We start from the raw sequence: 17,183 nt of genomic DNA, 5'->3' as shown, positions 1-17,183 counted from the left end.
GGCATGGATGACTTCAGTTTTTCTTTGCTTGTTTCTCTAATTGAACTAAGTTACAAAAAAAAAAAAAAAAAAAGCCATATGGTGCATAGTTGAAAAACAGCATCGCTGTTCTGCTCACATCCTGCAGCTGCAAGGCTCTCGATTTAAAGCGTACAGACTGCGTTTACCCTCGCAGTCATTTTACACACAATGTAATTACAACAGGGTGCAAAATCATTTACAACGAGGCATTGTGCAAACGCTTTTAGAGGTCGAATTAAGTCGTTTGTTTTTGTTTCTGTGACAATTTAATGTAGGAATACGCCAAATTTAAAGACGTAGCTCCATTTTTCCTCTTTAATTTCTTATTCAAAGTGTAGTACATTTCCTCGCAGCCTCTGTGTGTTTTAGAAAGTCATCTCATCCATCTTCTTTGGTTACTATAACGCCATGTGCCCTCCTTCTCTGTCCAGTCTCCTGCAGGTTCAAAAAGCTCATACAAAGCTTTTAATGTTAGACCACGCTGCTTTGATTATTGCATCCCTCCACTGGCACCCTCTTAGCTTTTGAAGACTTTGTTGCCTGTCTGCAAATCACTAAATGCTCTCCTTCCTCACTATTAGAGAACCCTCTAACCAAAAACTGATCCCAAACTATCAAATCCCCTTTCCCCTTTCATTTGATCTATTTTCTTTCAACACTTTCAAGATGTAATACTTACTTTAAATGATATCTCTGTTTATTTTTCCATCTGTCCTCTTCATCTTGCATGACTGCTACGTGGGTCTAACCGTCTGTCTGATGTGTCTGATGTGTTTTGGGATTTGCGTCCACATGCAGTCGGACATATTTGGATACCCTTTAATGGAGACGGACAGAAGAAAGAAATTCCAGGGAGGAAAGAAGGAATTGAGATTATAGAAGGGGGGAAGATCAAAACAGACGTGAACAGAGGGACGCTGATACACTGACACTGATACTGTCAGATGGATCTGTGTGTGCAGACATGCAAATACACACACGTCAATGGCACAGCCTTCAAAAATGTCATGTGTCAGATTTGGTTCAGCGAGAAATATGTGCTTGATATGAATTTCTCGCTGTATTTTTATTTTTTTTCCTTTTCTGTTTGAACCACTACTAAAGTAAACCCTTCTAGGTCAGGAAAAGATGACGCACTCGCTGTAAATTCATGTTTGTGGGATATATAGTTGATCCAGTCGTCAGTATTTTTAGATTTTCAGATCTGATCCTAAAGGTTTAATTAGTAAATTTGTATTTTATATGCCGTCAGTTAGCCTGAAAAGAGCTCCTGTGTGTCTCCTGAAACTGTATACTAAAATATATGTGGGTAAATAAAAATAAAATCAAAATAGCAGCCGTTTTCCTACACATGTATTAAATATAGAGACGCATTTACAGACAAAACTATCTGCCCGTCTTCTTATTGGAGCTTAAAGAGTGTTGCATGTCGAAGATCTTGAGGTCCATTCTAATTAAACAAACACTTTACCTGTATGCAGAAAGTTTCCTGCATGTCTACACAGTGTTATATTATTATATTATTGAAGCCTTCACAGGTAGAGGTGTGGTTCCAGAAACTGCACATGGTTAGCGTTGCCTGTGTGTCATGGTGGGACCCAGTGTGATTAATGACTAATTTATTGTTTTAACAGAGTCTCAGGTCCCTATGTCTACACACAACCAAGTCTACTGCCAGTTCACACAAAATAAATAAGTTCAAACACAACATACTGTTTATCATGGCCGCTGGTCTCCTTTTCTTTCCTTTTTGCCGCCTCTAGTTGTTGTTGACGCTGCTGTGTCTTTACGTGATCCGACGTCTTCTCTGGCGATGCGTTAAATGGGTACCGTGATAACTGGTGTTTGAGTCTGCGCGCATTTTTCCCCCCATTCAGTGTCAAAATCGGGGACATTTTCGGGGACAGTTTTGACGGGGACGTCTGGTCAAACTAACTGTACCAATTTTTAGCTTAGCACAACATTAAAAATGTTTCATTTCAGCTTGACGTGTTACGTTGAGCTGTGCAGACCCAATATGCAAACACAGGCGAGGAGACAGGAATTAGTTGAACAGTTGATTGGTGAGGTATGGCTCAGCTGAATTATTTAGAGCCAAGGTGACAGGCTGGAATCCCAAAACCAGAGATGACTAAACTGTGCTGGATGTGGCAGATATGGCAGGACACGAGGAGAGCAATGGTTAGTGAGCAGGCGATAACAAAAACAAGGAAAACACTGAACAACCTGGCAGCATCCAGGTGAGCGAGCCCGTGCAGGTTATAAGATGATTGGTTGTGGATGTCAAGGTAGATTGGCAGGTGAGAAGGGACTGGAGACCATGTCCAGCAGCACACACACACTGATGTAGAGAGAGAGAGAGAGACAGACAGCGTGACCCAAGAGAGGAGGGTGAAGCAACAGGAAAACACTGCCTCAATCCTGACGTAATGTTAGCCTTCATGACGGACCGTTCAGTATTTCTCTCTCTGTCTGTTTGACTGACGTCTATCAACATTTTCAGTTAAAATTCACAAAATATGATGATACTGTATACCAGAATTGCTCCATGCTACTTGACTTTTCTACTCATGAAATGTGACACACTTTGGACCGATGATTAATATATTCTGCTGTGTTATTTCTGGCTGAAGTGGCCTCGCAGCATGAAAAGTCGACTCTGCATTGTAATCCTCTGGCACCCTGAACCCAGCTCCCTGTACCATTTCATGTCTGACCGCAACCGAGAGATCTCACAGCATCGTGACCTGGAGTCTTCACGCGTTTGGCTGCAGCTGTCTCGGGATGCTGATTCTTCTGAGAACAGCGTTTGTAATGTGTGCGCGTCAGCATATGTGCCAGCCGCCACATCAGTGTGCCAGCTGGACAGTAGCAGCGAGACCTGTGGTTGTACCCGCCAACCACACACATGCTCACACACACACACACACACATACGCTGGCATGCTAGTGTCGCCTCCTCTGCCAATCATGCAGATTTGATATCATGTAATAGGGAGAGCAGTCTAAATCATGCCAAAAACAGCATTTAGGGAAACACACACAAGTTTGTCAGAGCCGGCATAAAACACAGCATTACTGTGGCTGCCGTCCCTAGATAACTTGGAATAGGTCAATTACAGATTAATAGGATGGTGATAAACAGGGATTATGATCACATAATTGCAACTGAACAACAGTCCATGTGATCAAAAACAACACATTTAGCAGTTTTCTGTTTATTTTGTGAGAAGTAAAGGAAAGCCTTTCCATAACACTGAGATGAATAGGATGAAAGCGACTTGTAGCCTGCACCAATTAAAATTTTTCTACAGAAAGCTAAAAAAATTACAGCGTGCAAGAAGCTATTTTCCATTTTATTCATATCAACAATTAGAAATTACATATAGATAAATGGGTTGCCTCTCATCACCATCATTCCAGCTGTGAGTAGCTCCTCCGTTTCCTTACGTGTCCATCAAAGTCACGCTCATAGAGTCACAACTGGTTATCATTAGTATGTTTTATGGAACTTCTTGAAAAGTCTCAAAAAGTAGAGATACCTTAGAAACTATTCAATTCAGATATGAACTCAAAGTGTGATTGTTTCAACAGTGGGTTGTGCACATGGGAGGCTGCTCAAGTTTCAGTCTCATTTTCTCATAATGGGCCTTTTTTTTTTCTACAAAAATCTGATTTCATGTAAACAAATCAACATTTCTAATTGATTAATCCATCCATGCATCTCCAGCCAGTTATCCCGGTCATATTAGTGCAGTTTATTGAATTATATCATGAGAAATAAACCAATCAGGTCATGATAAAAACACAGTGTCAGTCCTACGGGATCCTGACTAAAGTCTAAAACCAAAGAGTTTGCAATAACGTGACAGGATGAGGACTAATAAATACGTTGGTATGCTTTTTATGTGCAGCACATGTTCAGTTTATTCATCATTTAACAAAAAATCATAAAAAAATGTTCTAGTTATGTGATTCTTTGCACTTTTTCGTCAACAACTGATTTTTCCTGCAGGTCAAGTTTAGTCTCATCTCAATACTTCAATTCACGGTTTGAGTCATACTGGTTATTATCGAGGAGCACCAACATTTTAGTGAAGCGAGTAACCCAGAGAGAGCAAGTGATATGTTTTTGTTTTCTCGCCCTGGACAAACTCTGAAATAATGAACATAACAACATGCTGACAACAACATCATTATGGGAGTGTTGTTCGAGTAACACAGTGTGTTTGTGCTCGTATCTGCAGCTCATCAGTCCGCTTCCTGTCTCTTTGTGCACACACAAACTCACTCGTTTCGTGGTACGCCGCTGTGATAGCACAATGAACGCTGCATCGGCTCGACCAAGTGAAAGTAAACACAGACAAGCACGAGCTTCATCAATAATATCAATATCAAATTTCCATCTTTCTTACATTAGGGTGGACTTGACCACTGGTGCCCCGTGGAGATTACATGCATGGTTACCTTGAGCTAGAAAGTACTGCGCTGTAATAATATATAACTTCCTGCTGGTGTTCCATCATACTTTCATATTTCCGGCTGGTAAATTACATTTTCTATGGCATGAGAAAAATAAAACCTCACATTGCTGAAACCTGCAGAACTCTTAAAGCAAATAGTTTGATGATACAGTCAATTATGACCTGTGAGACTCTGCAGCTGTTTATGTGTAATATCAAAATAACATTCTCTGGATATGTTCATGGATGACTGCATGTGCTATGAATCATTTACATTTACAGTAACAGTACTGCAGACTAGTAAAACAACACCTTCATTTCACTGGTGCTGTGTTGCCATGGAATTTAGCTTGCAGCCTCACACTATCTGTCATCCCCGCTTCACTTTGTGTTTCTGTTGTTGTTCTCCCTCCCTGTGCTGCTCCTCTCTCTTCCTGTTTTTGCTTGTTTCTTCTCCCCCCGCTGCCCTTCTACCTCTCACATAGTATCACTCTCCCTCCCCTCGTTCATGCTCTCTCCTTCCTTTTATTCTTTCTGAAGCCGTCTTCGTCCTCTTTCCCTCTCACGCTCCTTGTTTGCCGTGCCAGCATACGATGTTGTGTTACATGCGTTCTCCATCTGTTTCATGCCCCCTACTTCCAACTCACTTCCGTATCCGTGCAAAAACACATCAGTGGACGTACTGTGCGCATGGATATGAGCCATTAAGTGCTTTTTGCTTTGCTTGTTTGGGTAACGACCCACAACGCTGGTTTTGAATAGAACATTAAGTAGTACTTAAATAAATGCTGAAACGGGGTTATCAGAGAATCAGTGCTTACATCATCGCCGTTTGACTCGGCTCGCTCATTCATGACATTTCCTGTTTGTTTGTGTTTGTGTTTTTTTTTTGTTTTTTTTGCCGTACATTATTTCAGAAAATAAAAATACTTTACGTGATGATTAAAGGTTGTCACTCGCTCTTCCAAGAGGAAGCATCTGTGGCTGTCATCTTTACACTATATTGAGTTTCAATGAAATTCTGATAAAAGTTATTTAAAAAGCAAAGAGAACGTGCAAATTTCTTTATTTTATACATCCATACAGTTAAAAGACCATATGATGTACGTAATACTGCTGCTGCTGGTTTTGCTTCGGTCCTACCTGTGTAACAAATGCTGTCTCGTGAATAGAGATGCAAATTAGAAGTAGCTGCAGGTTGTAGTAGTAGTTTGAAAGTTTTCTTTTCTTTTAATGATGGGCACATGGCTCTAAATACTACAGTGACCATTCAGCGATGTGCTTCGCGTGCGTTGCGGCAGGCAGAGATAATCGCGTTCCAGTCTAATGTTTTAAACCCCATCGGAAGTCCGCTTCAGAAACAATTTGACGGAAGCTGCGATCAGCCGCGTCAATCTGCGCCAAACAGGCCAGAAGTCAAATACAACAAACAGCATAGAGAATCTGGTCGATTTTCAAAATAAAACACCGCGTGCACACTTCCAGTTGTAAAAACAATTTACCTACGAAGCATATTTACATATTGAGAAGCACATAAATGAAGAAGAGCAAGTGAACAAAGTCTGAATGGATGATGCACCTTAGGTGTTGTGGTTGACTCTCTCCGTACAGTATTTCAGTGTTTTCTAACACAGTTGCTCTTTTTAGTGAATAAACCGGGAGAGATTCATGTGATCCAAACATCGGAAGTTCTCCAACAGACAGAACAGAAAATAATCGTCACACTTTGCAACTCTGTTGCTCTGTTTCTTATCTCTTGACTTGGAAGAACTGTATCATCTCTGTTGGTTTACCTTTTTTAAAGGTCACGATACGTTTTTTTTCTCACCTTCCGACGAGCCATGTGATTTCTGAGATAAGTGCACTATTTTTTAGCCAAGGTGATTTTATTGTCCCTTTTTAAAAAAAATAAATAAATAAAAGAAAATCAATCAGTTCAGTCGGACTATTTTTGAATATGATCTCTGTTGTGGTTCAAGAATACTGCATCAACCTTTTTAATCAAAGAACAGACTAGACTCACATTATGCTCGTCATATAAATCATGACAGTAATTGACAGCAAAGCTGCCAGTTTGTGGCCGACACAGCGCTCATGGCAACCTTTCCTCAGCTGTGAATGCACTGCTGTTAACCCCTTATCTCTTCTTTTTTTCAGCACAAACACACACACACACACTGGTGTTGCACTAATAGCCACCCACGCAAACAGATGACTGGATGTTTTTTAGTGTCGAGGAGATTCTTAGATACCACTAATCCTCTGATCCAGTGAATTCACACACACAGAAACGCACACACACACACACACACACACACACACAGGATTGCATAGATGAACACAGCCTTTGACACAAATGATTTCCAACAATGAGAGCTCTTCAAAAGCGGTGACAGGAGAAGAGGAGGGTGACAACATGAGGACGAAAAGAAAAAAAGATAAACAATGTGAAAGATATAAAATCTGTTGTACGCTTAGTGGCTCGACATGACTTCTTCCTCCCTCTCATCCCCTCCTTCCATCACATCTTCCCTTTTTCTATGCCCTCCTCTACCTCCTTTCTTTCTCCACATCTCCGGAAGAATAGCAATTACAGTCTACAGCTGGTAGAGGCACTTGTAAATGATTGAAAGAGAGAAAAAGAGAAGAGAGGCAGGGAGTGGACAGGCTAATGAGATTCAGAGAGCTGAAAGTCTCTATTGTCAGAGAGTCTGTGTCAGTGGGAGGCAGGAGGAGAGGAACAATCTCCCCCTCCCTCTTTCTCTGTCCATTCACTTTCCTTCCTCTAGTTCTTTTTTTTTTTTTTTTTGCCTTTTATTCACTCAACCTGACGCCAAAACCGAACTTAATTATAAACTCAGAAATCTGACCCTGGCACTGCTTCAGTTGTTGTTTAAGTTAACGTGAAGGCACAAAATAGTCTCTGCTGATTAACAACCAGCCTGTTGTGTGTAGTTGATGCAGTCAGATGGCCTGACCACACACTCTGTAAGGACACAGCAAGTCGCACTTGTTTTTGGATTCAGATTTTAGAGGGAAAAGAAAGTTGTTTAGTTGCTGTGTTGCTAAATAAAAATCAAATCAAATCACTTTTTTTTTCCTTTTGTTATTGAGATTTGATCTGTAGGGCTTGTGTAGGAAGATGTGTTGATTACATTTCACTGTGCATGGAGATGTTATAACAGTGAGAAATTAAATATTTTATTGCAATACATATATCATACTATATATATATCATGAATATTAAACTTTAAACCCCGTGCACGCTGTCGTACACGTGATCACTCATGCAGTATTGTTTAACAAGCTTATCAATGTAGAATTCTTTATTTTTTACAGTCAGAATGTATCAAAATTATTGCAGCGTTCTTATTTTTGTCCAAACTACATTGCCCACAATGCATATTTGGTTGTTATTACTCTAGTAGTGGATAATATAGCCTGTTCTACTAGTCTCAAGCAGAGATGAGAAGCAGGTAGGAGGTGTTCAATAGTCCAAAAAATTTGTGACCGAAACTAAAATCACCCAAAAATGTGCTACAGCTCGTTTGCTGCCATAGCTACATTATTAATTTGTCGTTGTCTGTGTGCTCCAGATGAATCTGACCTTTGCTCTCTGGTCCTTCACCTCCTGAGCAGGGGGACACTCACTCACTCATACATGTTATTTATCTTGTACACACACAGCACTTCGATCATGACCTGCCATGGATCCACTCCACTATTACCCATAATGTTAAACAGACCCGGGATCGGCATTAATATCCAATTGCCTGTATAAAATGTGGATATGAACTCACGTGGGTCCCGGTTTCAATCAATATCACTTCAGGCAATTCATCAGATTTTGTGCAGTTTCCTCAGGAGCCACAAAGAGAGAAATGTTATGTATAAGCAGTAGTCACACATACATAGACTCTGTGAATGTGTGAGATCGGTACATATTCTCTTGAAATAAACATTTGTGTGACTGTTCTGTCTGAATCATCAGTTCGTCATTAAATGAATCAGCAAAATGTAAAATATAATATAACAAATTAAACAGACAGACATGTTCACCGACAATGTTGCCAAAAAAAATCTTTTACTCATAAAATGATTAAGAAATAAAATGTTGATCCATCAATTATGAAAAACATTTGGTAACATATTTTAGTCACATTTCTGATTCATGGTTTGTTTTCTTTGATCCAAAACTGTAAGTTACACAAAAATGAACTCACAGGAAACCAAACCAGAGGTGTAAGGACCTGATCCAAGTCAAATCTCAGTCACAGGAACCAGGTGGATCTGTTAAGACTTCTAGCAGACAGTGAGTGTGAGTGATAGGAAGGAAGAGAGAGGTGTGAATTTTTCAGGTTTGAGTTATGTGGTGAGACCAGAAAAGAGAGAAATCTGTGAATGGATGTACTATCACACAAAACCAGAACCAAATCGGGACCAACAAAAACCCAGGAGTGCTCCCATTTTTCTCCTATTTCTGTTTCCTTATTGTAAAGTCTGACCTAAGCTGAAATCACAGCCACAAATAGGCCGACTCACTCTGTGTGTGTGTGTGTTTGTGTGTGTGTGTGTGTGTGTGGAAGGCTTACTGCCTCAGGTCTGCTCTCTGTGTGTTGCTTCAGCACACGTGCTACTAACCTAATAGCTCAGAGATTTGGTTCATTATTATTGTGCTGAGAAAACTGGTGTGTATACAGTTTGCGTGTGTATTTGTGTGCGGATGCCTGTGTATATTTGCAGACAAAGCAGTGATGTATCCCCCAAAGTGCAGAGGGTGTCCCAGATAGAACGATCAAGCGGCGTGATTATAATGTATTACTCTAACAGCGCCACGTAGATAAGCATGAGCTGTTACATGTGTGCGCGCGTCATAATTGCGCCCCTACAAAGCTACCACACGTTACAGCTCTCATCTATCTTTTCTTACTCTACAAACATTAGCTCAAACCCACATTCATTTTTTCTGCTTCTCTCTTTTACAGTGCACACACATGAACACCCTCTGTATTATTCATGTCGTCTCCGTCAGAGCAAAACAGCATGATGATGTCAGGGTTTATTTTGAAAAGCTTCCATTTTCTCACGTCACCACACTCTTTGCAAGCTCACTGACCTCTACCTCGCCGTCGCTGTCCTTCTCAGTCAAAACAACAACAACTTAGTTGTGAGTGAAGTGCGTCACCTCCTGTGCGGCCGATCCATTTTCATCAGTCGGTTTGAACTGTTTGGTATCCACTTGAGTAGGTGTGTTGGTGGTAAATCAAATGCTGAAGGCAACCACTGAGCGAGCAATGACAATGCAAAGTTGGTGACATTTGAATTGAAATAATAGTTTATAATCTTCGGAAAGACGCTAATGTCTTTGTCAAAAGATGAGGAAAATGAATAGCACTCTCCTGTCTGTGCTGTGCTGCAATCAGGAGTTATGTGCTGTAGTTACTATATCATGACAAGCAACAGTTTATTCACCCACCTAGCACTTTTTATTCATTTATTTTAAAACACTACGTATGTATAAGATTGCATGAGCATTTTTTCATTGTTATTAGTATAATTTCATTATGTATAGTTTGTTCTCTATATTTTTTATTCTTAAGTTGTTGTCTGTCGTCACTGTGTGTAATGCTGCTGCTGCACTGTAATTTCCCAGCTTGGGATAAATAAAGTCTATCTAGTAAAAATAAAAGCGGGAAAATTGAGAACATTCCTTGCAGCCGTGAGAGGATTACATGCCATTCATAAATGGTGCAGTGTTTCCCACCTTGTTGCTGATCATTTACGTTGCACTGATTTGTAAGTGACGGAAACACTCAGTTAATCACTGCATCTCTATCGACAACTTTATGGTCACAAAGTCTTCTGGAAGTCACTTTCCCCCTGGTTGCTTTTTGCCAAGAAAAAGTCGCAGCGCATAACTCCCCATAAAACCACAAATGGTGGTTCATTTTTGAACCTTGAGCAGAGCCAAGCTGGCCGTTCCTCCCTGCTTGCAGTCTTTGTGCTAAGCTAAGCTCCATATTGAACGCACTGAACGCACTGACACGAGAGTGGCATCAATCTTTTCAGCTGAAGCTGAAATGTTCTTTTAGGAAAATAAACTCTTCAACAGCACACATCCTCCAACCAACACTTTTAAAAAAGCACTCTTGAGTTTCGATCCCTCAGAAGCTTTAAGAATTTAAAGATTGTGTCTCTTGTGTGCATGGTTACCAGTTAGTTTCACACTTGGGCCACATGTTAGACTTAAGTGCAGTCATGTTTGGATAGAGGCTTCTCAGAAAGCCTAGTTTTGAACCCTCATGAGGGGCTGTTCTAACACTAAGTACAGCACTTTGAGATTCCTAAAAAACCCAGTGTACACTGTACAGCTACTAACTGAACACACAGCGATGTTATAATCAGAGAGTCTTGTCTGCCACAGAGACACAGTGCACTAAAAACATACAATGCTCTCATTGTCTTGTACTGGATATAAGACTTGCCCTAAAAAAAACGTAATGTAGGTCTCAGAAGTGGGTTATTTGTTTCAGTCTTAGGAGATTGTGGGCAAAAAAAGTCATATTTGCTACGAAGGCGTCACTGCATTGATTCATTTCATCAGTTTAATGTCAAACAACAACCACAACAACACAATTAATGATGTAAAAATAGCATTTTCTGGCACTGTGTCTCTCTTTTGCTTGTCTGAGAGCGAACTAACTAGCATTCAGAGGCTAGATGAAAACACCATGTTCCACTTACTGTCTCATTAGCACGAAAAAAAAGAGAGAAAGAAATGGAGACGGTGGACGAGGGTGGAGAGGATGGAGGGTGACGGGCAGATGTGGTCAGTGGAAGAAGGGCTGTTGGGACTATTTGCATTCAGCTCTTGTGGTATGATAAAGAGGCGTGTTATGAACATCTAACCTTGCTGGCATCGATCACGATCCTCGCCTGCACAACGTTGATTGGAGGAGACCTCTCAACACAAAGCTCATACGCCGATGCTAAGTGGATTATTAACTCATATACCTGTGTTGGCCTCAGCGCTCTCTGTCTCTGTCTCTGCAGTACAGCTCTCATACTGTGTAGACATGCTGTACATTACCATGAGATCAATCATAGCAGAATAATTTATCTGGTAGTTGTGATCGGAAGAATATGCTGTTCCACGCTTTGGAAGAAGAAAATATGTCAGTCCATCTCAATACTTTATTTCCCTACCTGCACTTAAGGCAGAAATATGCTTCAGAAACAGTGTCCAACCATCAAACAGGGTCTGAAACACTCTCACACACTCTCTTTTCTGTATCTGATGTCTGTGTCCAGCATCTTTTTTGTAACTTTATGAAATGAACCAGATTTAAGGGGGTACGATGAGAAGAGGTGAGATAGTACGCAGGATTTTAACGTCTTTTTCAGGCCCTTATCCTCATTTGAACTATGACGTGTCACATGTTTCTAAGAAGTTTTTGAGTGTTTCATCAGCAAAAGGTAGAAGCATTTCAGCCTGTAGATGTGGTCGAACATCTCTTCACACAAGCTAGTTAATACATGTATATAGTTAATATATAGTTGTTTTTTGTTTTCATAAGAGAAATAAAGAAGGTTTAGACTGGACTCTTTAAGTCATTCTTACAGAGACCCAACAATTCCCACCATGAGCAAGCGCTCGGTGAAAAAGGACTAAATGCTGAGCTGCGAGTGCAAGATTGATTCAAAATAAACTACAGTGCCCAGGTTTATTGTGATGAAAGAGCGTGTTACCCAGTTTTACATTTTTAATAAATATATCAGACTTTGGATACACAATAATTGTTAGCAGGATCAATTATTGTTTGTTTTATTATTTTCAAATGGAAAACATAAAAACATCCTTGATCAAATGACACTTTCACACATGATCAGGAGTGACAAACATAATGTAATATGTGTTTGGGTTTTTTTTGCTTTGTAAATTAACTAATGAGTTGTTTTACTGAGGCTGACTGCAGAAAAACATGCACTAATGAGTGACATCTTGCCACAGAACGAGTGCTCAGAGTCTGGTTTGTTAGAAATTAGGGTTATGGTTAGAGGGCTTTGGTTGGAGCCCAAACAGCAAAGCTTGCTCATATATTTTAATGATCCTGACTCCCTTGAACGAGGGTCTGTATTCACCGTCCGGGCCAGAGATTTAAAGCCAACCATTCCTTTAAATTAGTCTGAACTTGCAATCTCAGGCACACAAACACAGGCTTAGAGAAAGTTTGATCCGCCAGTACTCAAAGGACTGATGGATAGATTTGTAGTGATATAGCATATGGTGTGGCTTCATCACTGAGCAGTGTAATTACCTTTCATGTTGTGTTTACTCCGACTGACTTCAAAGTCTTTGTTTATTTTTTAGCAATATATATTTTCCAAAGCCTGTGCATCTTATTAAATTCTGCATTATGCAGAGCATATCCCTTGAAACCATTATTTCTGCACACATTGCTTTGATACACAACAGTACTGCTTTGAAGCTGAAAGCTCTCTCCCTTACTCTGTCCCTCACTCCCAACATCCCTTGCTCCCCCTCTAACTTTCTTTCTCCCTGTCATGTTTTTTTTTTCTTTCCACTTTTTTCTTTTTTATCCTGTGCCTCTGTTATCCTTTTCATCTGGCTAACTCTCCCCTCTTTCCTTATATCCTCAGTGGGGCGTTTGTTGATCGAGTTCAGCTCCCAGATGACGATGGAACGAGTGCAGAAAGAAAACCCCAACGTGACGGAGGGAGGCCGCTACACACCTCCTGACTGTCGGCCTAGATGGAAGGTCTGTACATATATTTATATATACGTATTTTCAATAAACTTTTGTTATAAAAGCCGATTCTGGCAGTTTAAGAACAAAGAAAAAAACAGGAGACCAGAGGTTATGCATTAAAAAAGTTTAATACTCATACTAAGTGTGAGCTAGTAAGTAAAAGATATGAAATGGTCAGAACTATGAGGTAATAAGTCAAAATTATTAGATAATAAGTCCACAGTGTGGAATGTGAAGGCCAAATTACTGGATATTAAGTCAAAATTATGAGATAGTAAGTCGAAATTGGTGTTACTTCATCAAAAATATGATATCATGAGCTATTAAGTACAAAAACTATGAAATAATAAGTGAAATTACTAAGCTACTGAGTTAAATGTATTAGATAATAAGTCAGAATTATGGAGTAGCCAAAATCATAAAATAAATCAAAATTATGAGATCCTAAATTGAAATTATTATATAATAAGTCCGAAATATGGAATACTCTGGCCAAATTACTAGATGTTAAATCAAAATTATGAGCAAGCAGGTTAAAATTTTATCTCATCTCATAATTTTGACTTATTTTGTCTTTTTTATCACATCATCATTTTTCATCTATGTTTCTTTTTCCTGGCAGCGATGAGCTTCCATTTTTATCTTAGTATAGGATTCAAATATTTTTTTCTGTACAGAATATGGGTCTGGAAGACAGCTTCAAACACTTTTTTCACAGTAAAATGTGGCATAATATCTGGTTGCATAACACTTTGCCGAGGTCACGGTGCTTCTCTTTAGCAGCAAAGATAACTGTAAAATAGGTGCAGCAATCAGCCATCGCACTGCCGAACTACAGTATACAGATAGCAAGGTCAATTTGCTGCCAGTCTTCATCTGAGTGCAAAATTACCATGAACTTACACGGTAAATTACAAAGTACAGTTCAACCTTGGACTGTTTGGACAGCGGAGAACGAGTCACTTAAAGCGCAGAGATTCAGGGCGGCATCAGATCTGCCTCCGATCTGCAATGCCACCGGGAGCGCCTTCCTGGAGCTGCTTCATTTATAATGAATGAGAACCAACTTTATGTACACTGTAACACTAACCGGGGGGATTTTCTACAGTTCGAAGGATATCGTAGGATGAAACAAAACTCATTTAAGTGTTATTACTCAATCTCTTTGGAGATCTTCAGATGGTGCACTTTGACCGATTACACTTGTGTCTTATTTTCTTTGTCAGCATTGATTTAATTATACATTAGAACTTCTCTAACCGATGGAAAAGTGTTTATATTTGAGAGAAAATGTTCCTGTTGAATGCAAACAACTGAAACTGGTCGTGTTGTTTAGGTGGCCATCATCATCCCGTTCCGTCACAGAGAAAACCACCTAAAGTACTGGCTCCACTACCTCCACCCGATCCTCAGACGGCAGAAGATTGACTACGGTATCTACATCATCAACCAGGTAAATCAAACAAGAGCATGCTTATATAGAAAGTCAGACCAAGACCCTTTGGCTTCAGCTACTTCATTATTGTTTATCAAGGGTTCATCTTACTGGTATTTTTTATTTATTTAACATTTGTATGGTTATGGAGTGGGTCATGTGAGGATTAAAATACTGCGCACTGACACCTTATCCATTAAATTTAGTTATAATGACATTGAGCTGGGTTCGGCTGACATGAGGCGTACGTTTTTTCCACTTCGTGGAAGTGGAAGTGGAGTTTATTTTCAAAGAAACTGATTACATTCTGTGTTATATGGTGTCATAACTCTTATGTAACCTTTCAGCACTATTTAGATGTTATTATATCCTGTTTTTGTTGCATAATTAGTTATGAACCCCAAATTCTGGGAACTTGAGGACTTTACCGTACTCCAAATTATAAAGCAACTTGTTGCCAAACTTCTCTTGGCCTCTTTAAAAGACCCACCAACCATGAAGTTCTGGGAACTCGAGGACTTTACCGCTCCCAGCCAAACTGTTGCCAAATAATTAATCTTGGCTCTCCACCATATTGGACGTGAACTCTCTTGGTAACTCATGATTAGGATAACTCAGACGTGACATTAAAGTATCAGTACACCAAAGTAATAGAGTAAGGCAAACAAACGAGACTGGTACTCAATCTAACATTTGATTGATTGAATTGATTGTTAACAGTCTTCTAGCCCAAATCCCAAACCCTCACATTTTTACACGACTGATTGTTTGTAATTTTCTTGACTTTCATCGTAATTTTAGCACCCACAGCATCTTTTTTTATAGTTCACAGATCATTTGAAATAATCACCTCCGTCTGCATTCGAAATCTGTTATATTCGGATGTTAATTTCTACTTTCTGAACATCTGATGGGATGCAAAGTGGGTCATGTTTTTACGTGCACAGATGTCAGTTTTATAACAAACTGTTTAACGGGTCGAGTGAAAGGCTGTAAGGAATATGTTGCTCAAAAGCTCAAATTACTACTTGACAAGTACTATGAACTAGATCTGTCAACTCAGGTTAACTTCTGAGGAGTGAAATAATAATCAGAACCTCGTTTCAGGCGTCATCTTTTTTCAGTTCATGTGGTGGAAAGAGTCTATTACTCTACTGCATGTAGCAATTAAGTCAGTTTGCAGGTGCTTAAAATCTTAAAAGGGTGCCGTCCATCTTTTCCCATCTCTAACTAAGTCTTCATCGACTGTTCCTTCTCCTGACAAAAAAACCCATGTGCAGAGTAAACCGGCGACATATTTACTTTGCCGGCACTCACATCAGTAGAAGCACAAAGAGCCTGATTTTCTAAGCAGTGTTTTGGGAGTGTGTGAGTGTTACACACTGCCTTGGGTGAGTGTTCTTCTTCTTCTTCTACATTATGGGTAATGAGCTCACTTTTCTGCCCTTTCTTTCCCCCTTGGGCCATGGGAAATGCCTTAATCACTCCCCCTGTGGAACAGACCTTTGGTTCCGCCTGCCCTGCTGTGCACTGCTTTTCATATGGCTACGTTCCAGCATCTTACTCACTCGGTCTTGCGTTTACACTCATACACGCGCACCTAAATGCACATATGCTCTCTGAGAATGGGTTAGGGTCGTCTCTCGTTGAGATTTCCATCACTGCTACAAGACTTTATTTACTTATACTTTGCCTTTAGGTTCACCTCAAGGCAGTGCAGCTCACACAGAGATCCTGGCACATGCCATGAAGTTTGACTATGATTTACGACCAGTGGTGGGATGTAACTACATAAAATACATTTACTCAAGTGCGAATTAGAGGAGCTTTACTATAGTATATCCATTTTATTCAGCATTGTACTTCTGCTCCACTGCATCTCAGAAGCATTTCAAACCTTTCCTGCACAATGAAAACAATTTATGTCCAAATTTGTTGGATTTTTGGTTTAAAGGTCCTCCTCTGTGAGTCACCTGCTAATCAACTGCACTGATCTAATTATCTGTAAAACATCACACATTTTTTCGCCGTTCTGTGGTTGATCTAAAGTTCAAAGAGCGCTTTATTTGCAGTCGAAATTCCTCTCGCATGTTTTTCAATCCATTTGAACTCAGTTGAAATTCTTAAAACCAGATATATTCTCTCTGTGCAGGTACGTTATGCAAAGAATTCACTTGTTCTTGTTTTGTGTGAGTTTTTAAATCGACTCAGAGATCGCCATTGATTTAAAATATCACAGCTGGAGGTATGTACTTCCCCTCCACTTCAAGTAATGATGACTCAAAGGGGTGTCTCTCCTTAAAAACTGTTAGAGACTCTCCACAAGCGACTGCTTCAGGGTGGAAAACTTTGTCTCTCCTTGATTGAAATTCAGATTTTAAACTAATTGCTAAGGAAGGGCATCTTAAGGTTATACTTTTTTTTTTTTTTTAAATCAGCACTTTCTCATCTAACATTATTATTATTATGTAATTTTGCAATTAGCTCCAAATCT

At 39.8% G+C, this 17,183-nt stretch overlaps 1 protein-coding gene across 1 annotated transcript in view; it reads left to right on the top strand.

Moving 5' to 3' along the window:
* The window catches only part of b4galt2 (UDP-Gal:betaGlcNAc beta 1,4- galactosyltransferase, polypeptide 2), a 170,206-nt gene that overhangs the window by 67,732 nt on the left and 85,291 nt on the right, over window positions 1-17,183 (top strand). Inside the window, exons 3-4 of the mRNA XM_027288494.1 lie at window positions 13,145-13,263; window positions 14,591-14,707. Of these exons, the coding sequence (XP_027144295.1) occupies window positions 13,145-13,263; window positions 14,591-14,707 (236 nt within the window). The remainder of the gene's footprint in view (window positions 1-13,144; window positions 13,264-14,590; window positions 14,708-17,183) is intronic.

Source organism: Larimichthys crocea, chromosome II, assembly GCF_000972845.2.
Source record: "Larimichthys crocea isolate SSNF chromosome II, L_crocea_2.0, whole genome shotgun sequence".
Taxonomy (NCBI): Eukaryota; Metazoa; Chordata; class Actinopteri; family Sciaenidae; genus Larimichthys; species Larimichthys crocea.
This window is presented reverse-complemented; position numbering and strand designations above follow the sequence as displayed.